The following is a 23194-nucleotide window of genomic DNA, read 5'->3' as shown; positions in this document are numbered from 1 at the left end:
TGAAGAGACTCCTACCCCCTCCAATCTTCTTTTTGTTGTTGTTGTTTTTTGATACAAAGATTGCATTGAGTATATATGTATATGTATATATCGTGGCTAACATATATACATACATATATCAGTTGTCCTACTATAATCAATATGGCCATAAGACACGTTAGCCACATCCTCTTTATGGTTTTAATTTCTTTAATTTGACTTTATTATACTTTGTTTTGTTTCTTATATAAGTTTAACTTCAAAATTAACTTACTAAAATGAATAATGACCTCACACCTTATCTTGCTGAAACAAAAAAAAAAAAAAGGGAAAAAGTAACGAGGGGAGACAGATTTTCATTTTCTGGTGAATAAAGAATTGATGCCCCAAGGAATAAATCTGGCCAATCCATCATATCCCATGAGTTGGAAAAGAAAAGTGTTATGTGCAGAAAGCCACTGTATCTGGTAGTGACTCACTGAGTCTTGGCTCAAATTTGACAAAAAGTGATAAAGCAATTTTCAACTCGCATCAGAAATGCTGTTGTAAAATTCTAGCAGAGGCATAATGAGAACTGCAATCATGACTGAGTATGGATATTTTTTTTTTCTGTGTGTCCGGCTTCCTGAAGGACAAGGACAGTGGTTATAAGATATTTCCTACTACTGGAACACTTTCTCTACTACACTATTCACCAAAATAAGAGCGTCTTGTCTCCCCTTTTTTCCTATTCTTTAAAAAACCCTCTCATGTATCTTGATTCCATCTGTGATTGTTGATACTGGTCCCATTTTGTCCAACTTCCACCTCCAAACTGAGTATCCAGTGGCTGTATACCTGCACCATGTTTGCATGATTCTGTTGGCTAGAAGTGTTCACATCAGCATTCTTATAGAGTGTAAATGCTGCTGGAGCCCAGCACGTGTCAGTTTGTTGTACACGTGTGTAGATGGATTTTTTTTTTTTTTTTTTTTTTTTTTTATGTTGCCTTCTTGTCCAAAACCCTGAACACTAAAAGCTCTCTTCCTTTTTCTTTTTCCCATTTGTCTGGTGTTGTGGTGCCCTGCAATTAAATTCACCCATTTTGCTGCATTTTGCCAGCTGGTTTATGTTATATATTTATTTTAATAGTTTATTTGTAATATTTGTGTTGTGTCTAAAGGAATTCTCCCTCCGCCCCATCCTTCCTGTCATTTTTTATTTTATTTTAATTCAGGTGCATGGCTTGTGTGTGTGTCACCCTGTTAGCTTGGATGGATTCATTTTGTTTCTTCTTAACCAAACAAACCCTTGTCACTTGAAATAACACATTCAGTCCAAATCTGGATCTGGTTTGAGCAATCAAATTGCAGAGGACTTTTAAAGAATCCTCACATACTCTTACCACTTTTGACTAAATTGTTACTAATCTACTGTTTGGATAAAATCTTTGTTGTAACTGTACTAACAACCATTTTTGTGTCTGACTTTCCCTTACTTACAAAAGTACTAACCGATTTTGTTCACCCTCCAACCCTTTTAACTCTTCTTGGCACATAGTTAAAAATCTTCCCCGTCTCTCTTGCCTCAATGGCGCTTGCCCCAAAGTTTCCTAGCCCTACCCCCCCATAACTTTACTAACCCAGGAGTGTAGCTCAGCTCAAGGCTTCAGGGTTTGCATTTCAAAACCAAATTATTTAAGTGTAAATTGTTTAAAAGTAGGGCTGTTCCAACCTAATTTACAACTGGTTTTGACAAGCTGCCAGACACCTATCGAAGCCCATCACAGGGTGGGAACGTCTTCCTTTCTTTGTCACGTATTGTTTTAACTCCAAAAGATAACGCACTGTTTCTTCCTTTAAAAGATCTGTGACAGTAATCAGATGTTGTTCCACCAAGGTAAGTGATACATTTTTATGCAAGCTTGTCCCCCTGCATGGATTAGTGTGTAAAAGGGTGATAGTACTGAAAGGACAGAAATTCTGACTGATCGAAAATATGAAGTCAAAATAACGACTGAACTGTTGTAGAACATGGTGGGTACCCCTGAAGAGAAGATGCATGAAAGGTAATTGTCAGTGATAATGACCAGTATCATCAGGGAACGTTCTAATGCTCTTCTCCACCAGCTGTATACTTGTATTTTTTCTTCTTTGTGCAGTTACTGCATCATTGTTTCTTACACTGATCAGCACATAAGTTGTGCTTGTGAAGATCAATAGGCAGTAGACTAGCTGTGACAATCCTGATATATAGGAGATTGTGTGCAAGTGTGTCAAATGTGATGTAGATGCATCTCCAACGACTTACTAAGTGAAACATATTTTAATCCTGGATATAATGTGATGTCATTTTAAGTATGTTAATGAGAATAATCAAAGTATTTTCAGTGTAATCAACAGCACTCTTTGAATGACACTGTTCCTTGTTTACTTCATGAGAAGCAAATCTTAGTTGTGTCTCAGTCACACTAGGAGAAAATAGAGCAGCAACCTTCTTGTCACTAAGAAAAATTAATGGTTGCCCAGTGAGTGATTTGAATTGTTTTGCATTCAGCAACTGATTGCAAGTAGTTATGACACCTACCTGGTCACTCAGAGTCATCTTACACTTTCACTTGTGAGTCAGTTTGCACTGATGAGTGCAGCTCATCTGCAAAGCATCTCAAAACTGCAATAGGGGACTCAACGCAACTGGTTGCCAATTGGTTGTATCTTCAACATATCCCATAAAAAAGCAAGGCTGCAAGGCTGTCGAGCCTATTGTATGTCATCATGCAGGGAAATTGCTGTCCTGCAGCAACTACGTCACCATTTGTGGAGGAATTTCTGTTTCAGATCTGTGAAGTTCTCACTGGACTTCGAATGCAAGGAGTTAATGTGAATTTCTGTTTAATTTGAATTTCTGTGTATAAAGATGGCAACAGATTGTTGACAACCCCATCAGACTGAGTCCATCTTACTGCTGTTCTAACTGCCATCTTGACAAACCAAGAGGGCAGTTAACACAGCAGCTAACTGCAGGTGGTTGCAGACCTGATTGCCAACTTCGAAGCAACTATTTCAAAGGCAACAAGGTTGGAAGTTCATTGGATAAAGTGAGTAATCCTGAGTAATCCTGCAGTCTCCAACAACTGTTTTCCCTAGTGTGACTGTAGCATTAGTACAAATTATTGGCCAATTAGTTGGCCATAACTGACATGCTCAAATGCCCACAGAAAGCAGTTCTAGTTTGCCATACGCTACATATGAAGCCTTGTGAGAAAAAACTTTTAATCTGTTGGTAGTTGTGGATTTATCAGGAATAAGCAAACAAGAGAGAGTGGCTGAAAACAGCGTAAAAGGTTAACAGCGTAAAAGAATCCAGTTCAGCAGCATGTGAATGGCTGAAATAGATGGCTTCTTATGATTTGAACTTGGAGCGCTGTGCCAATCTATTCATAAGTGTATTCAGCTGCAAACATCTTCAGTGTGTTTTTTATACCTGGGGCAAGGTGTACATAGTTTCTGTGTGTACTGGGCTAAAGAGGTATTTGGAGAGCAGCTGGGTAAAAACCAAGAATCCAATAAAGGCTGCAGCTGGGGCTTGAGTTAAGTCTGTGTCTTACTTGTGTTTTCCTGTTTAAACAGTCCTGCTTTTTTGTGCTGGTGTGTATACAGCTTGTTTGAAACACAGTAAAATGAAGTTCCCACTTAAAAAAGACAAAGAAGAATCCTAGAAATGTGTTAATTATATTTTTTTTATATATTTATCATGTTTCCTTCCTAGAATTCCACATTAGGCTTTGTTTCAAGAAAGAAAGTGTGATCATACAATTATACCAAATCATTTTCAGGCCATATGCTGTGTGTACCCAGGTTGCTCATTTTTGTTGATATACAGTAAAAACAGTGCAATTTTAAAATTGATGACAAAGCTATATATATATATATAAACACCTGTTAATTGTGCAATCGTTTGTCAGTTACTTTAAATGCACAAGCAATGGAGGAAGTGCAAAGATTTAATCAAGTGCTCTGAAATTGGATTTAACTAACACCCTTCAATTTAACTTTTTTATCTGAATAATGAATTCAAAAACAAGAGAGGGAAAAGCAGCCAGAAACTCTCTGAATAAGCTGAATAAACTCCAACAAGTAAAATATTCACATTCCATCAAAGAACATTCTGCATGCATTTTACAACACATGACTGCGATGGGAATACATGCAGCGTATTTCAACTAGCAACCTCTCATACCGTCAGCCCTTCCTTCCTGTGTGTGTCCAGTGATGCAAGTGCTTGTAATTTTGTCAAAGGGATGAGTGGTTATTCTTGTCGAAACACAAACTCTTGTGAGTTATTACAAAGTTACCTCAAAGGAAACACTGAGATTTTTCTCTCTCTTTTTTTTTTGCATTTTGACACATTCTCTGTGTGGGGCTTTTACTTCTGTTTAGGTCCAACCTCTGATCTCACAATAAATCACTGTAATATGATCACCTCGGGCTGCTTAAGTAAACCGCATGTGTTTAAAGCTTTGAACTTATTAAGGAGTACAATCTGGGATTAGAGACGAGAAGAGAAAGAAAGAACATGTACATTCCTGGGAACTCTATAGGTGTCTGGCAGCTGGTCATTGCTAGTTTCCCATGAGAAATACTATCAACAGTTCTCCATAAAATATTATCCTTAAACGCCCATGAGCCTGGCTCAGCCATGACCAATGTTGGTGTTTTTCAGCACTTCAGTCAACACTTTAATTTCAAAAGCTGTACAGGATATTTCCAGACCCTTTGACATCTCCAATCAGCTTATTTTAAGAGAGAGTAATACCATGGGTAGATAGCTCAAACACAGTAGTAGGAACATGTTTGACACTGCCTATAGTAATAATCCCCCTCCCGTCCGTTTCTCCTCTATAGCCAGTAAGGTCTCTCTTGTCACTTTGGGACAAATGAAGCGTTCCTGTTGAAATCCCTATCCGAGATCTCCAAAGATGACCCCAACATACCAGCACTGTGAACTGCAGATTCATCATGCCAGATAGATCTGGCCAATGTGATTCATCTTTCTCAACCAAGTAGCAACAGCAGACATAAAAATGAGTTGCCCTCTTATGAAGGGAAGTACGGCAAAAAAAAAAAAAAAAAAAAAAAAAAAGGAAAATAGAAGATAAGAACTCAGCTGGGGAGATTAATCTGTGGAGTGCAGTTGCTAAGGTTTCTTTTCAGTTATATTGTGGACCTGTGTCTTATAATAAATGAAAGCATATTAATGGTTTTTCATAGAGGATAACTGATGTTTTTGCAAACTGAATTCACTGTTTTTGTACTATTACTAAAAATGAAAATATCCCTGTACTCATAGCACGTTAGCTTGTCAAGCGTGCTAAAGGAAAGTGCTGTTTCTGTGTGTAATGCAAAGTTGGACCTTGATGAAATCATGGAGTTTAGTGCTTGCGACACTTTTCAGCATGCAAAGGTAATGAAAGCCAGATGGTTGTGTGTGTGGCTCCCAGCAGTGCTGTATTTGTATGTTTATGCAGAATAACAGATGTTGAATCAGAGACTGGAGTGCTTCGCTTTCGCCCTGGCCAGCTCTTTTAGGATAATTAGACCATAAATTGGTCACTAACTGCAAAAGTCTCTCCCGAATCAAACAGCATGATTTGGCAGGATATTTGTGTATGATCATAGCTGTTGTACCAATACTAAATACAGCTATGATGTAATATAATTAGCTAAATTATACATATTAGCATTTTTCATAAACAACTGCAATTTGCTGCATTGTTATGAGTTTAATGTAAAAAGACAAAGTTTTTATTTGTGGTGACTCCGGGAAAATCTGATTTCATACCAGTATAGTTGATGCCTTATTTTAATTCACTCTTCAGGTATTCTTTGTACTGATGAGGTAAGGTCAGGTGTGACTAGTGTTACCTTATAGGAGTGGTCTCCACAGATGCTGTTGTAGTTCTTTTAATGAGGCGGTATTAATGCAAGCGTACAGGGAATTAATAAAAACTGAAAAAAAAAGTCTCATGAAAAATCTGGTAGAGCCCCACAGATGTACAGAAAAAAAAGGGGGGGTGGGGGGGGGGGGTGTTTTAAGCCTTATTTCTGTACGTCAGTTCACACACTCTCCCACCATCAGTTTGCAGCTGCGTGTTTGATTCTGGTTTCCACCCGGTGCTTTCTCTCCTGTCTCCAATCAAACATTCAACCCAGAATATATAACCTCGCACAAAATATTAAACTTGAGGCAATTAAATATTAAAAAAGGAGTCATTTTTACTGATAGCTCTGTGAATGAAGACTGTTTCTGCAAAGGACTGTTATGCCAGTCACAGGGAGAGCCCGGTTAACATTTTGAATGTGGTTCTTGTTTAAAGGTCAAGTTCTAGTCATAGTGTGTGGTTTGGATATCTGTTTTAGTGCTCATGACTGAAATGTTAACATTATAAGAGCTGCTTATTACTCGTACTGAATTCTAGAGGCCGCTAAACCTGGTTTGTTCTTCTACCACTGGTAGTGATTAGATATTCGGCACACTGTTGTTCCATTGGTTTGCCCTTAGCAACTGCACTCTAGAGTGAAAGCCCTCAGTCTGAGGGGCCCCAAAAACAACCAACTAAGCAAAAACAATTCAGGGCACAGCCCAACCTGTCACCTGTGTTTAATCCAATTTCTCCTTTGTTTTTCCTCCCATTTTTTCTTAATTTCTCTCCTTTCTTATTATTTTCTTTTTTCTGTCTATTCCTGCGCTATACTTCTGTCTCTTTCTATCTGTTCCTTTCTGTCTCTTTTGGGCCATGCCTGTGCCAGGTGACCATCTCAGTTGATGGTATTTTGACCACCACTGGTTACACCCAGGAAGATTACACCATGCTGGGCTCCGATGACTTCTTCTACATTGGAGGGAGTCCAAACACTGCAGACCTGCCTGGATCACCAGTCAGCAACAACTTCATGGGCTGCCTAAAAGATGTGAGTGTTTCTGCAAACCCGCAGATTATGAGTGAAACACTTACTGTTTAAGCTCTAACAGACAAATCATCCGAAGCGTGTATGTTTGCATTTACTTAGCTGTGTTGACCTATGACAAGGTGGGTGCATTTTTAAATCTACTCGCTGGCATAATCACCTTTATTCTTCAACACTGAACTCTCTGAGGCAGCTTTGTTATTTCTTTAAGTAGTCTTCAGGAGTAGGTCGCCGGGCTTCTTGAAGGACGTTTAAAGCTCTTCTTTCTCTATCTGTAAAGATGCCTGATAGCGTTCCATTGTGCGTTTTTCTACCTCAAATATGCTTTTGCTGTATTGGGGGTGTGTTTGACTTCATTGTCATATTGAAAAACGAAGCTGTTTTAAATCAGATGCTTTCCAGACAGTATCGCATGGTGGATCAAAAGTCTAACAGTACTTTTCTGTGTTCATAAGTCCATAAATTTTGACAAGATCCCCAACACGACTGGCTGGGGATCGATGACAGAGCCTCCATCATGATTTACAGACGGCTGTAGACACTCACTGTTGTACATCTCTCCTGACCTCCTCCATACATTTTGAAGATGATTTAAACCAAAAATTGAAAATGTCAAATTTGGATTCATCACTCCATAGCTTTGCTAAAAAAAAAAAAAAAACTTTTATTTTCACCAAGGCTGTAATTCATGGCTGAACAAGCTGTCAAGAGAACCAATCACAGCTTAAAGTACTGTGCCCTTGTAAATGTAATGACTTGTATAGAGGCAACGCAACATGGTGCCATCGCATTTCCTCATAAAACCATGCTGATTGAATAAGTAATTACTTTTGCCATCACTTTTAATGGATCGCACAGTAATCACCCTATCTCTAACTTAATTATGCCTGTAGAATTACACTTTCATTATTTGGGTTGCTATCAGAAGAATCCCTAGCGGGTCTTAAACTTCCCAAGGCATTTAACAGTCCTCTGTCTCATCAAGACAAGGCTGGATTTACAGTCACTGTACAGAGAGAGCACAAGAAAGGCAAAGGGTCTAAATGGTAAAATAAATAAATAAAGAGCAACAAAAAAAAAGTTGAAAGCGAGGAAGCAATGCGACGAAAGTTTTAGAAATGAAAGTTCCGAGCAGATGTTTTAAGACTTGATAATTTAGTTGTATAGATTGAGCAGTCTCCCATTTGTAGTTAAGGGAGAGAAGGTTTGAGCTGAAGAAAAAAATCAGAAGTGGAACAGTAAATAGAAAAAACAAGCTCAACACACACTGCCGCTAAAAAGAGGAATAATACTTTGTGGTTTTTCAGGGTTGCACGTTGAAAACAGTGGAAAGAGGGAGAAAAGGGTTATTGAATGAAAACAAAGTTTTGGAGCACAGATGAGATATAGTGCAAAGGAAAGGGAGCAAATTCCTGACAGGTGTTCCCGACGTGGTGTTACTCTAATCCTTAGATATTGGTATTCATGTTTACCGTCTACCAAGAGCAGAATCTTTTAATGTAGCAGCTTGTGTTTGGTTCTGCACCACAAAACATGTCTCAAAACTTTCTGTCTTTTGAGAACTGTGGTGCTTTTTTTTTTTTTGTTTGTTTTGTTTTGTTTTGTTTTTTTGGATATTTGGATATCCAACTCCATATATTTCTGTGTGGCGTTCTACCTCTTCCTGTGTTTACATCTGGGCGCTTGAGTGTCTGTGTTTGTCTGCATCTTCTGCCTCCAGTGCAAAACTGGAGGTATAATAAAACTCATAAAGAATGTCTCCTATGAGGAGCAACACAGGTGTATGATTTGAGTATAGTTCACTCTATTCACAGAGTTTTGACTCAGTAATACATTTAAGCCTGAATAGCAGAGCATGTGTCTGGTGACAGGTCAGAGAGACATTTGGGGTAGATGTGAACTTCCTAGAAGCTTGAGCTTAGGCTGTTTTGCTCGTATTTGAGTTTCATGGTTTGTAATTTCCAGCTGACATAAAGCTCTAAAGACTGAACTTAGTAAAAAAAAAAAAGTAACCACACCCACAAAGCTATTGACGAAAACTGCAATGAGAGTAACTGAGAGCGCCAGGTAGAGCTGTAGCAGCTAAAGGAAAGAAGAAAGTGAGTAGTTGGGGGTTAGGCAGTGGTGAGTTTCATTCAGTACTTGTTCTGTGGCACAGCTCGGATTATCAGTTGTGTTATGGTCTGGGGCAAGGCTTTCATGCTGCCACCGTGGTCAAATGCCTTTGATACGCTCGGCCAGCACCCTCCAGGCAGCAGGAATCCAAAGGAAGAGCACAGCAGAAGAAGAGTAAAAAGGCATCAAAAGAGACACTGAAACCCTATGAAGTTTTTTTTTATTTGCTTTATGTTCGTGTGACTCCATGTGTGTTCAAAGTCACCCACACGCTATGATCATGCAGCGGGCGATGTTTGTTTTATGTCTCCCAGTCAGTGAGGTGGGGTGTGAAATCAGGTCTTACTGTTTCTCAGCCCCCCAGTCTTGTTTCCACAGATTCCTCTCTTCTTCTCTATGCCACCATCTGTCTCTCCACTCTAACCTCTCTCGCAGACAGCGACCTTGCTATCGCCCATTTCACACAACCCCCTCTAACGCAGTCTCTCTCCTCATGCTCATCTTTGTCACTCTTCCTGCCTCTCTCCATCTCATCTTCTCTTCCTCAGGGGTGGCTTTGTACAATTAAGTGCACGGTAGCTCCGTTGGTGTAGCAGCTTTGCAATACTGATGGTCAAATTAAAAATTGATTTCTTTGACTGATTCCATGTGCTGGAGTGGCCTCGCTCTCTTTTGCCATCTTTCTCTTCTTGTCCTCCAAACTTCATATTGATGTGTCATGTCTTCATCTGTACCTTCCTCCTAGCCTCACCTTTGATCCACAGCAAAATCTTTTAAAGTCGCCCGTCACCCTAATTCATGTCCTGCCTGCCACAAGTCAACATTTACTGGCCCTTTTCAGTTGAAAGGGTGCTGCTGACTTTTCTTCATTAATTTTTCATTTAATCGATAGTTATTAGTACAACATTTGGTATGTGGAGACTGTTTCACAAACTAACAAACAGTGAATGACGCCAAAGTTGATAAATACATAAAATCTTTAAGGTACCATTTAATTTAGATCAATATATAACTGATTAGTGGACGGTCTGTCAGCCAACTGCAGCACATAATCCGGTTCAAACCATGTGCTATGTAGCCTCATCAAACATTCACAACACTGACTATCTGAGGAAACTAACACATTTTTGTACTCCAGACCTTCAGGGTTTTGGATTTGCAGACTTTCTCAATGACAAAACAAATCAATGGAGGGACCCCTGTGGGAGGCTTTGGCCCTGCATTAGCTGGACTGTTAGAATAAGAGAGAACAAATCATTGCTACACAAGTCAGTGAATTCTAAGGTCAGCAGCGATGATCAAATCAAAAGAAGGGACACAACTTTATTTTAACTTCTTTCTGAACAGCTGTGTTTTTTTTTTGTAAACTTTGATAAGTGGTCTTTTCATTACTGGACATAAGCAGTGAGGTTCTTTCAGTAAGCTGTGACAGAAAGGCATATGGTAGGTCTAAAGTTGCAAAGATGCCTGACCATGACTGTCTGCAGACTAAGGCATTAGCTTACTTGTGACTGTATGCTTTACACACTTTAGTGCTCCCTTGTAGCCCTCTGTCCTTCTGTCAGCCTCTCATTTGCCTTTCTCCGCCATCTATGGTACTCCTGTTTTCTTTAACTACGCTCTCTGGCAGTCTTCAGCCTTCTTTAGCATTTTACAACTTTTTGTTGCCTCTAGGCACTCTTCCGTTTTACATCTGTACTCTTTCACCAAAGACAGAGTGGTAGACTTAAGTGACTGTGAAAAGATGGCTATTCACTCACTTAATTACTGACTACTGGAACACTTTCATGGTTGGCCCTTGTAGAATCGAGCACAGTGCACAACAGATAAGATTCAGGCAAATTCACTAAAAGAAACATGGGCAGTTTACAAAAAAATAAATAAATTATTGACTTTTACCTTAGGTGAAGAGTTTACAGAGCATCGGTAACTTACCCAGTCATACCAAACATGTTTGCCATGTAGCACCTGCCACCTGAACTGGCAGTTCCAATTCTGCTCTTGCTGGAGATCACATACTGTTAGTAGGAGCTGAGACACTGAGCAAATGGTGACGCATAATCCTTCTGACTACATAGAAGTCTTGACGTCAGTTACACATTGAAAGCATACAATAATATGTGGTTATGCTTGTAATGTCCCACCTCTGCCTAGTCAGTTGGTTGGAGCACATCTGGGTCCTAACAAGTGGATAAGTTTGCACACTTTTTAAAGGCACAAGAATAATATCCTCTTGATATTTGTCATATGGTTTTGATGCTAAGGACAAGTCAAGAAATCATACTCTGAAACTGGACTAATACTCCAGAAAATAAGAAAACAGCACACAGAATAGAAATCTGCCCACAACTAGTGTTGCTGTTGACACCAGAAACAAATGACCTGCGTCACCCTCTCAGGGACACATTCAATTTTATGTCGGCTTGAGCACTGCTAACATAATAGTTGGTCTGGATCACGTAATTATGAACTTAAATGGCAAATGGATTGGTTCTTATGTAGCACTTTCCTATTCAAGTACTCTTTATACAACATGTCTCATTCGCCCATTCACACACAGACCCACAAAAACACTTTTTTTTTCTATGTTTAATGTGCAGTTTATGTGCTCTCCGGCTAACATTCACACACTGATGAATGCACTGGGAACAACTCAGGGTTCAGTATGTTGCCCAAGAATACTTTGGCCTGCAGATAGGGGAAATAATAATGGCTTTGATTATATTAACTGAATAGATTAACTGGGAAAAAGCTACACCATTTAACCCTCTCAGTGTGCTTATCATTATAGTAGCCAGACAACATGATGCAGACCTGCCTGTTATCAATATAAATCATTGGAGGCATATTTTAGAGACAAAGTAGCCAAAAGTCCTCAGGCAAGATATTTGTAGTAATATGTTTAACGCTGCACTCAATGGCAGGAAACAGGAGGGTAGATTTACATACACTGAAGCAGAGGGCAAAGGGAAACTGGGGCTATATATAAACACACAGAGACACGCTGGGGGCTTATCAGGGAATTAGATACATGTGGGGCATGAGGCACAAGGAAGTACAAACAGGAAATAACTCAACATGAAGACATGACAGAGGAAGACACGGAGGGAAAACCTAAGGAACCTAGTAGTCTAGTACCATCACTGCAACCAAGAATACTAAAGAAATTCACAAAGATGATGTTATAAAAATACTAAGAATCAAACAGAAAGCCAAGCGGAAATTTTAAACAGAATTTTAAAGTAAAAAAAAACTCAAAACCCTGGATCTCACACCCGTGACCCATTTTTTTTTTTTTTTGGATACAGAGCAGAATGTAAAAGCAAAAGAATACCTGAAAATAAATAGAATAAAAATAATGCTTGTACTGCGTTCTTTTGCGCCTATCCCTCTATTTTTCTAACACCTTGAGCAAGAGGACTTTACGCCTTATTTACTCCAAGTTTTAGCACTATCATAGCTAATTACCAGGACTAATCTGTGCTAATGATGACATTATGAGGTGTACGGTACCTTGGCAGCATGGTTAATGTTGAAGATAACCAAATGAGACTCAAGTTTAAGAATAACTCAGCATCTCTATGCCCTTGTTGAGCCTCCTGCGCCTGTGTGTAGGTGTAGTATTTGACAGCGAGGAGGAGTGAGGGGATGAGATAGTGTGCCCATGTGCAAAAGAAAAAAAAAGATATGTAAGAGGGCATTTGAAAGAGATACTGTGAAAGACAATGAGGAATGACTGCAGCAGTCAGGACAAATTGGGGAGTCCAAAAAGAAACAATATGGCAAACCACATCACAGAAGGCAAATTTTATATAGCGACTGCAAAAACAGGCCAGTGCAGATCAAAACCAAAATGTGCCTTAACACAAACATAATAATTTAGCATTCATCGTTCCTCTTTATACTTTGGAAGCAGTAAGTTACAGACTCATCTAAAGATTCTTTGAAAAGCAAGATAATGGAAATATAGCATTCTGTGCATCATGATATTTAGGTTAGGCTGCAGTTTCATTTAATCTAGTTCGGGGAAAAATAAGTTGCCCTCTCTATTCTTAGCCCCTCCCACCATATGCACTAAAAATTGCATTAAAAGTAACTTTAAGTCAAATCCATTCTTAATCATGTTATGCAGCCCCTAGAGAGCATCTTAACCCACTAATGTTAACGAACTAAGCATTGTTCACTTAGTTACCTGTTTAACTGGGCTCAGTTAGGCAGCCCAGTAATTCTGCTGGTTAAATTAAGTACCCTTAAGCAAAGGCTTCCATGTTGTTAATGGGAACAAATTAATGATCCACTTCGCTCAAAGATCTTGGTTCTCTGCATGCCCAAGGAACCAGTGTGAAGTCTTCTCGCTCTGACAGGAGGTACTGTTGCAGCAGCTAAAAGCTGTGCAGCTAAAAAAGTCTCCCCAATTTCCTAGCTATTGTTGTCAGTAACACTACATAGACGGTTATTAAAACTGAAAATTGTGCACTTTTGAGAACAGCTGGCAGTCAATAATTCACATATTTTGTGAAGATACCATGAGGGTAATTCCTGTTTGTTTTCGGTGTTGTTGTGTTGAGCTCATGAAAGATACATTGAAACATTAAAAACCTTGCATAAACAGATTGTCTCAAATTAGCTGAAATTTGCACTACCTGATTTATATTGCCAGCACAAATGAAGGTTTAATCAGGAGTAGTCTGAGAGATTGAAGCTGGGCACAACTTGTCATTCAGTGGAGTAAATAGTGGATAAAAAAAAAAAGAAGTGAAATACACACTTTCACAGTGTTTCACTGTTGCAGTTAATGAGCTGGGGGCTTTAGGACATATCTGCACACATTTGCTTCCCAAACTATAACACACCTCCAAAAGTAGTGAGAGTATTTTGTAGGTCTTCTTAAAGAGAAGATCTTTCTCACTTCAGAGCAAGAGCTCGCAGATAGCTTGTTACACACGGCTTTCTGTTTGAGTCACACTGTTCAGATCAGGATGAGCAGGTAGCTTTTCTGTCTTTATACTCAGCGATTATTCAAGAGAGTACACCCGCTGCCGGAATCAAACCTGAAACAGAACAATCTCCTTAACCTTGTAGCTTAGACAGCAGCAGAAATCAAGGGTTGAAATGTAGACACGCTTATTTTTTTTTCTCTCTTTTAATTGTCACCAGTGAGGTTATGAAAGAGAGAGTGAACAGTGCTGCATGGAAAGAAAGAACAAATGGAGAGAGCTCTGCTGATTCACAGTATTACCTTGAGGAAGGCCTCTCACAAAGCTGTGTACAGAGTGTTCAACAAATAAAAAGAAAACTAAAACTATGAAAGACAAGAATAATTTACTTTGCCTTTAGCAATTAATCCATTATGAATGCACACACCGAGGCATAGTCGCTTACGCTGAGCTCAAACAATAGAGCTGTATTTCATCAAAGACCATTGGAGGCATTTGCATTGGCGCTGTAGGCGACATTCGCTTTTTTTTTTCTGTTTCTGGATATCCCCTGAAGCCTTTTCATTTTTTCAATTTATTACGCATATTTACTTCATTTGTGAGCAGTGGTTTTGTACAAGAACAAATAATTTGTATGGGTTATGGAATGAAACAAGAGTTAGGAGTTTAAACACCGGTGATGAGAGACCAGTACTTGCAGACATCAGTAGAATCAATTAATGCAGGGTGTGGGTAACCCATTGGCCCCAAGCGGTGACTATTCATATTTCAAGTTTTTTTTTTAGCAAAACTTTCAGCATCAGCACACTGAGCATTCATAAGATTGTTGTTGTGGGGTCATGTGCAGGAGATACTAAAGCAGCTTCTTTTCAGGTCAGGAAAAAGTCATGTACTTTATTCAAGCATTTGATTCATTTCCCCATGCTGTTGAGATTCCCCAACAGTCGCTATAACTTATACTTGAACCTAACTGGCGCCATCAACACGCATCTGCTGGCTGTCAGCGTTATGAAGAACATGCACTCGACTGTTGAAGCCTCATTTTGTTTTTAGTCCCCTGTTTTTAAATCATAATTCAGCTCTGAATGCCTCATTAGAATCCACAATTAAAACATCACCTCTGTTTTATGCACGGTAATAACCTCTCACCAATTTGCTTTCCTTTTAGGTGGTGTACAAAAACAATGACTTTAAGCTGGAGCTGTCACGGCTGGCCATCGAGCGTGACCCTAAAATCACCCTGAATGGGGATCTGGTGTTTCGCTGCGAGGATGTAGCTGCCCTGGATCCTGTAACATTTGAGACCCCCGAGTCCTACATCTCTCTGCCAAAGTGGAACACCAAGAAGACAGGCTCTATCTCATTTGACTTCCGCACCACAGAGCCCAGCGGCCTTCTGTTATTCAGCCACGGACGGCCTCAGGGGCCTAAAGAGCAGAAGCCCGGTAGGGAGCTGAAGACTGATTACTTTGCCATGGAACTTCTGGATGGGTATTTGTACCTGCTGATTGATATGGGCTCTGGAAAAACAAAGCTCAAGGCCAGCAACAAGAAGGTCAATGATGGGGAATGGTGCCATGTGGATTTCCAAAGAGAAGGAAGGAAAGGTGAGGAGTGCTTAAAAACTGGGTTATTCCCAGTCATTTTTTAAAAAATGTTTTATGCTGTAGCAAGTTTAAGCACATGTGAACGGCTCAGCAGATGAGGAGGACTCAGAACTCAGAAAAATGGGACAGAATTGATTTTGTCATAATCAGATACTGTTTTGTTCTTCATGCCAATTCAATCATATTCAAGTGGAGCTATGGATACATATACTAATAGCTGTGCAGCTGGTGGTGTTTGTTATTGTATATTTATTTTTAAAAAGTGTGTGACATCTTTAAATTCCTCTCCCTTCTCGTGGATACAAACAGGAGCATCTGCATGCTTGAGTGTGCATTGTCTGATGAATGATCTGTAGGTAGGCAAGCACCTTGGACATTATATCTCCCCCAATTGTTGCCTTATAATGAGGAACCGTGTGAATGAGTGTGTGCACGTGTGTGTATGTGTATGTGTGTGTATGCACGCATGGGATCTCACTGCTGCTCCTCCTGTAATTGGCTTTTAATAGAAAATTAAGATGGAGTCGTTAATCACAGAAAGAGAGGGGGCCTTTTGTTTCACCCACTCCCTGCTGCATTCTGCTTCCCTTCTCCTTCATTTAGCCTATTATAGACACATTAGACACACACACATATGCACGCACACTCTACTGTCATCCAGTCTTCCTGTGTCTTGTATGTCCTTCTATCTCTGTCTGTCCCTGTTCTGTTTCCCTAAATTAGTCACTCAGTAGACTGCTCACTCACAGATCTATTTATCCAGATCATACACATCTTCAGTCATTTTACTGACCATTTGAATCACTTTAGTCACACACTAAATACAAGATGCATGCCCAGTCATACATACATAGATAAGCTGGACCCATATGTAGTTGTATAACTGTGGTTAGAGTAATGTATCTAATTGCCAGTATTTCAGATTAAATAGTTAACACTGTCTTGCTTCTTGTTTTTGTTTTTGTATTTTAGGATCTATCTCTGTCAACAGCCGCAGCATGCCCTTCAGCTCCCCAGAGGGCAGCGAAATCCTGGACCTGGACAGTGATATGTACTTAGGCGGGCTGCCCGAGACTAAGTCAGATCTCATCCTGCCACCAGAGGTTTGGACAGCACTCCTTAACTACGGCTACGTAGGCTGCGTCCGTGACCTCTTCATCGACGGCAAGAGCCGGGATGTCCGTCGGCTGGCTGAGATCCAGAGTGCCCTGGGTGTCAGCAGTTTCTGCACCCGTGAGCTGCAGAAACGGTGCAGCAGTGCCCCCTGTGGCAATGGAGGGCTGTGCAAAGAGGGCTGGAACCGCTACATTTGTGATTGCACTGGCACTGGATACCTGGGTACCAACTGTGAGATAGGTAAGAAGGGTCAAGCTTTAAACTTCTTTCACCACTCATGGGTTAATTATAGGTTCTGAAAAGCTCTGTGTGCATCTGCTGTGTATTAATATATAATTGCTTTGGCTACACTCCAGAAATTAAAATAAATCCTTTTGTATTGCATTAAAAATTGGACAAATTTATACACTGAAGCAAAAATGTGTTTTTATATAAGGCACCATACACTGCAGTAAGAATGAAAAGGAAACCACAACGTGAGTCGCAAAATGAAACAATGAAAAGTGGCTGTAAATGATGTAAAACAGAGCACCTGGCACATTAGACAACATTCTTCCTCGTATTTGACACAAGTAGGAGCCCAATAAGGAGCTGTGTATGGACCAAATCCCACCTGAGACTTGCTAGCATTCAGCCTGCTGGCTGAAGCGCTGAGATTCTGGCAGCAGTGCAGTAAAGCAGCCAGGCCTCCTGCTGCCGTCTGTGTCAGTCATACAAACATGAGTGGCCTGTACACCACAGTGAAGCAGGGCGAGTTAGTCAAACAGCACCACGTCCTTCTGATTCATCCCAATTAGCTGCAGACACCTCAGCCCATGGTTTTTCTTTGCATGTCTGAGGGGGTGAGCGAGCCATGACAGAATGGAATTTTGAGGGACAAGGAGGGTAATGAGGGAAGAAGAGATTGGATTCAAGTCAGCACAGTCAGGGGATAGCGTGAAATAGCTTTATTCTGAAGGGTGATGATTTTAACAGTTTAGTATTTGGTTGGCCAGAAGACAAGTATGGTTTGTGTAATGTTCTGCTGCCATCTTGTGGAGTGTTGTATTATTGCAAGCATGTAGCACAGAATGCTTTTGTAATAATAACCAGCTTCTTTGTGTCTATAAGCTGAGTCATAATTAGCAGACTGACAGGAGAATCAGTGATGCTGATTAGACGAGGACAACCCCCCTGCAAACTGTGGTGCTAGTGTTTTGAGCACATGATTTTTAATGAATGATCTTTTTGAGGTTTTGATTGTTTTAGTTGACTGATTGATAGAAGAATGCAGTGGCATCACCATTTTTAATAACTGGGACTTTTGCCAAAGTATTCATGAATCTGTTGTATTCATTTGAAATAGCAGTCCTTTTAAGCGATTGTTCACCTGTAGCAGGGTTTTTTTTTCTGTATCTTTTAACACTGTGTTTTTGTACACTCTGAAACCTAAATGCTTGAAGCAGCCTGTAAAAATGACTCATGTTAGCCTGTGGTATCGACCCACGCTGCAAAATAAGAGCACTCCTCTGGAACTGTCAATCTCCACAGCACTCTATTTATGGCAGGGCCGATTTTAGAGAAAGCAAAAACAGTTGTATGTAATGTGAATAAGAACGTGTTCTAAGCTTGGCAAGCATCTGATATTAATTTTGTTTATTCATTTTTATGGTTTCCTCTTGTTTGTCCTTATAATATTTCACTACACTTTACAATTGCCATCATTTTTCTTGAAATGTGGGCTGTTGTAAACGAATGTAAATATAATTATGACATAATTATATATATTTAACGAAATTTTATGCCAAATAAGGTTAAAGTGTGCTAACAAATATATAGAGAACAAGATGTTCAGAAGATGCGCGATCGGATTGGTTTTGTCAAACTGTCAATCAAATTTGAATGGCTGAGAGGTGCAACGAGATTCATTATCCGCTTTTGTTTGGTGTGACGTTTTCAGACATGCTTGGCTTTGATCATGATTCATGCAGAAGTTTCCCCTTGATCTATGCTGTTAATACGACATCCAAATGCACTTCTAGCCCAGATTTAGTTTGAACTTTATCTGTTGTTTTTGGGAGAACGAAGGACATATGTAACTGACAGATTGTTCAAATGTAATGAATCTTACATAGAATATGAATATTTATGGCTATTTTAAACTTAGCTGTGATGCTGGCCTTTTAAAACCAGTGAATCTTTGGACCCTTGTTCTGGATTCATCATTCATCCTGCGTTTTGTGCTGCGTACCTTATCCTCTCCTTCGCCCCTGTGCAGAGGCAACAGTGCTGAGTTATGACGGCAGCATGTACCTGAAGATCATCATGCCGGTCACCATGCACACGGAGGCCGAAGACGTGGCGCTGCGCTTCATGTCTCAGCGAGCGTACGGCCTGCTCATGGCCACCACCTCCAAAGAGTCAGCGGACACCCTGCGACTGGAGCTGGACGGAGGCCGTGTCAAGCTCACCGTCAACCTCGGTAGGCCACCGTGAATCGTTGTAGATGTCCCGGCTAACCTTTCCCTTGCCTCTTTCCCTGTCTCCTCATACTCACTCTGTATTTCAGCATTGTATGCCTGTGTACTTAGAATAATGATTTGGCATTTTGAGTTTCACAGCATGATTTTTTTTTTTTGCCATTGTCAGGTAGTTGGGTGGGAAAAAGTTTCTGAATGTGTCCCTCTGTTACATCATTAGTTATTGGCTGTCATCTAATGGTTTAAAATGGGGAATGCCAACAATGCTCAAGAGCTATTTATGTAAGAAAACTGAGGTACAAAGAGAAACTTATCCTTCATCAACTGCTTACTGCAGGAAAATAAGATAGATTCAAAATGTAAAGCTATATCCGGAACACAGCCATTCCAAACCTCTGTAGGGAGACACCCTGCAGTAATTTATCTTCAGTATTCTTTGACCTTACTTTCATCCCCTTCTTTTTGTACTCTGTGAAGCCCCACAGCTCCTCATCCTGGTAAAAAAAGCTCCATCTCTAACAATGTCTCTGGCTTGACCCTGAGCTTTAACTCTTTAAAGTATCTCTAGAAGCTTCAAGACGGCCTTGCCTCTGTCTCGCTCTTCCTAATGGTTCTGCTTCTACCAGAGCTTCCCTAGTGCTGCAATAAGGCAAGAATCTTTATCATAGGCCTATTACCGATGCCACGAATGAAGGGGAGGATGTGAAGCAGCCCGAGTGTTCATAGGAGAAGGTCAGTGATATTGTAAGATGGATGGAATCATAGGAAGCAGATATGCATTCCCGCTAATAACTGGCTGCTGGAATGCAGTCCTATTAACTTATAAAAATTTCATTGCAATGAATATTACTGCTCTGGGGAAGATGGGTATGACCTTCCAGCTCTGGATACTTTAAGTCTGTCCTGACCCTTTGAAGGACCCCACTCTCTGCAGTGAACCCGGAGGAGTGTGACAGAGGCGCACGCTGAAATATTAGCATTTAAGCCACCTTAAATACATGAATGGTGGCAGTGGGATAAATGAAGGAGGCCATTCTTCTCTCTTTCCTCTTTTTCTCTCTCTTTCTATCTTCTTTTTCCTTCACCTTCTTACTTTTTCCACCCGTCATAAAACCCCGCCTGGCCAGGACACAAAAGATGGAACTTTTCATCCCTTCAATGGCCTGTATGTCTGCGGCCCTCGGATCAAACAGTCAGAGAGACCAGCTCACAGCTGTAGCTGTCGGGGCATACACTGTTGTACTCGCTGTACCTAGGGCCACATCTTAACCTCGCAGCAATACTTAAAGCTAATCCTCAAAATAATTTATATACCAGTCCCATTTCCTTCTTTTTTCACTGGCTTTTAAATGAAACCCAGCTTAGCTATGCTAATGATTTTCATAGCTCTTTTGCAAGAAAATTAATTAAGGACTAAAGTGAAACAAGTTCCAAACTCAGATGGGAATCCGTCTGATCTGTTAAGGCCTTAATCCTTGTTAAGATAATTAAAATCCTGGTAATTAATCACTAGGAATTGCTTTAATTGGGCAGATGTAGCCCTAATGATGTCTTTAATGATTGACAGTGATGGTAACATGTTCACTGTGCAATGTGTAGGTTGAAACCAAGTCAGCCGTGCAAAGCTGCCAAATGACAGCTGGCAGTGCTGACGGCTACATCATGCCATCAGTATTGTATTTATTGATTATCGAAAGAGAGCTTCACAATTAGACCTCCAAATCCTTTACACATTAATCCATACACTGTTTATTATCACAAACTTTTGTCCTGAATTAAATTTATCCCATTACAAAAACATTGTAATGGGACTGTGTTTGTCTGACCTCCAAATCTCTACAGAGTGATACTGGTTCCTGGCTGTTTGTGTCCACTATTCTGTAGCGGTTGACAGCTCGAGACCACAACCCAACCACTCTGCCACATGCACATGTAGTTCATAGCATAACCACATCAGTGAATTCATCTTAGAATATGGGGTTCTTGAGGGATTACTAATTCTATATTTTAATAATTCCTGTAAAGGAAACCCCTAGCCCCATTTAGAGTAAAGTCAAAGGTCAGTTTATGCTGAAGAGTCACATTAAGTTTCTTGCTTTAACCAGAGCGGGCATTTACTGATGCTTTGCTTTAACCAAGCGTTCCCATTCATTAAGCTAGAGGATACTACTTTTAAACCAACACTTGACTTTTCTGAGCTTTTAAAATGAAAACAGTGTTTACGACCTTTTTGTAAGACACTTGCAGCAAATAGAACTTAAACCTTTTTCAGTTTTTGTGCACAGGGCACGAGGTGGCTGGGATGTGCAGATCACCTTTTCTTGACAGTTACTGTCAGGTGTGTCAAACCCAAAGTGCTGTAGAAGGCAAGTGACGCTCAAATTACCAGGAAAGGCAGCTGAAGTTACAGCTGCGAGATGCTGCACCTGCCGTACTGATGGTATCACAGATCTGGGGGTAAAAGGGTATACGTTCACAGTGTGAGGGTAATGGATCAGTTCCGCTGAATTGAAATCCTCACTGTGACCATTTTTCAAGCCACGTGATTATGAACAAAACGTTTTGTGCAGTTGAAACTGTTTGACCCTTTCTAACTGGCTTATGATGGTAACTTCAAAGGAATATTTTTTATGATTGCAAGGGGAAAAAAGATTAAGCATTTAAAGAGATGAAAAACAGATAACGATTGTGCCTAATAGTACCAAATGACTCAAAGTACAGAATTTACTTTTTAAGGTTTTCCCTATAATCACAAGTTATTCTTATTAGGTATACTGTGCCAGCAGTATTGCCACTTTTGCTTTAACCAAGCTTTTCCATTCATTAACCAGAGGATAATGTTTTATTATTTCTGTACTCTTAATACATAAATCCTACTATGTTAGTCTGCCTTCTACTGTGCTTTGGGGGATTGGGTGGAGCGAAGGACAGATGATGGGATTGATGAAGGGAAAGGGTGATCCTGACTCAGAGCCTGTCCCCGGATGGTGGCCCCAGAGCAAAGTTTGGTTGTCTGCAGAATGTACCTTGAAGGATGTAAAATGTATTTTTTTTCTCTTTTATCCTCTCTTCTATCTTTCTTTTTTTCTCCTTTTCTTTTTATTTGATCTCACCATCTTGCTCTCTCTCCCGCCAGATTGTATCAGGATAGACTGTAGCCTCAGTAAGTGGTTCTATCCATTTTTCTGACTAAAATGTATCTGTCTTTCTCATCCTGACTCTGTGCAGTGGCGCTCTCTGCGCTCTCCTGTCCCCATGATTTGTGTCACTTCTCTCATTACCCATGTCTTTGAGCCCTTATGTTCTTAGTTTTGAAATTGCAACTCTTCATTTTTTCCATTATTCATCTTTTTCTCCTGCCTCAATTGTATGTCTGTCCTCTCTTTTTTTGTTAATTACCTGATCTGTGTTTTTCTTATTTTCTTATTTCCTTTTGTCACTTTAATTTCCCCTTTTCTGTCACAGATTTAATTAATGTTTCACTTGCATAATTATCAGAATTTTCCATTCCACAACCTTCCTCATTTGTCTACCACTCTCCGCTATGAAATTATTTCGTTGCCTTCCCCCCTGCTTATTCCCCATTCTAGTCATTTTCCTGTCAACCTTTTCCACAAACGCATTCAGAAAAGGGCAACTTGACACTCCCCTGTTGGATGTTCCTATTTTCTATTATGCGGCGCTGAGTTTCGGCTCCACATGGCTGCACACACAGGTGTTGCTTGTTTTCTATGTGGGAAAAACTGTAGTTTTGCCCCCCTGAAAGCTAATTGCTTATCCACTGAGAGATGGCACCACCTGGTGTGTGCTTGTTTTCGGAGCAAGCTAATGTTTTTCTGCCTCACGCTGACACAATGATAGCAAACTGTTATTTCTATCATGGTCACTGACAATTGAACAACTAGCCCACAGGTAAGTGCTGCCAGCCATGGTGACAAAATAGAGAAAACCTCATGTTTGCCAAAATATTTGCGTGTCTGTGGGTGTGTTCCTTAGTTTTGATTAAGTATTCGTGGCGAGGGAAAGGTCGGGAC

The 23194-nt window shown here is 40.2% G+C and overlaps 1 protein-coding gene across 1 annotated transcript in view; it reads left to right on the top strand.

The window, feature by feature from the left end:
• The window catches only part of nrxn2b (neurexin 2b), a 639543-nt gene that overhangs the window by 254980 nt on the left and 361369 nt on the right, over positions 1 to 23194 (top strand). The window contains exons 7-11 of the mRNA XM_030722576.1: positions 6768 to 6929; positions 15147 to 15585; positions 16558 to 16941; positions 18959 to 19162; positions 22297 to 22323. Coding sequence (XP_030578436.1) covers positions 6768 to 6929; positions 15147 to 15585; positions 16558 to 16941; positions 18959 to 19162; positions 22297 to 22323 — 1216 coding nt within the window. The remainder of the gene's footprint in view (positions 1 to 6767; positions 6930 to 15146; positions 15586 to 16557; positions 16942 to 18958; positions 19163 to 22296; positions 22324 to 23194) is intronic.

This window comes from Archocentrus centrarchus (assembly GCF_007364275.1).
Source record: "Archocentrus centrarchus isolate MPI-CPG fArcCen1 chromosome 18 unlocalized genomic scaffold, fArcCen1 scaffold_23_ctg1, whole genome shotgun sequence".
In the NCBI taxonomy this organism is placed as follows: Eukaryota; Metazoa; Chordata; class Actinopteri; order Cichliformes; family Cichlidae; genus Archocentrus; species Archocentrus centrarchus.
Note: the sequence above shows the minus strand (reverse complement) of the source record. Positions and strands in the feature narration are given on the sequence as shown.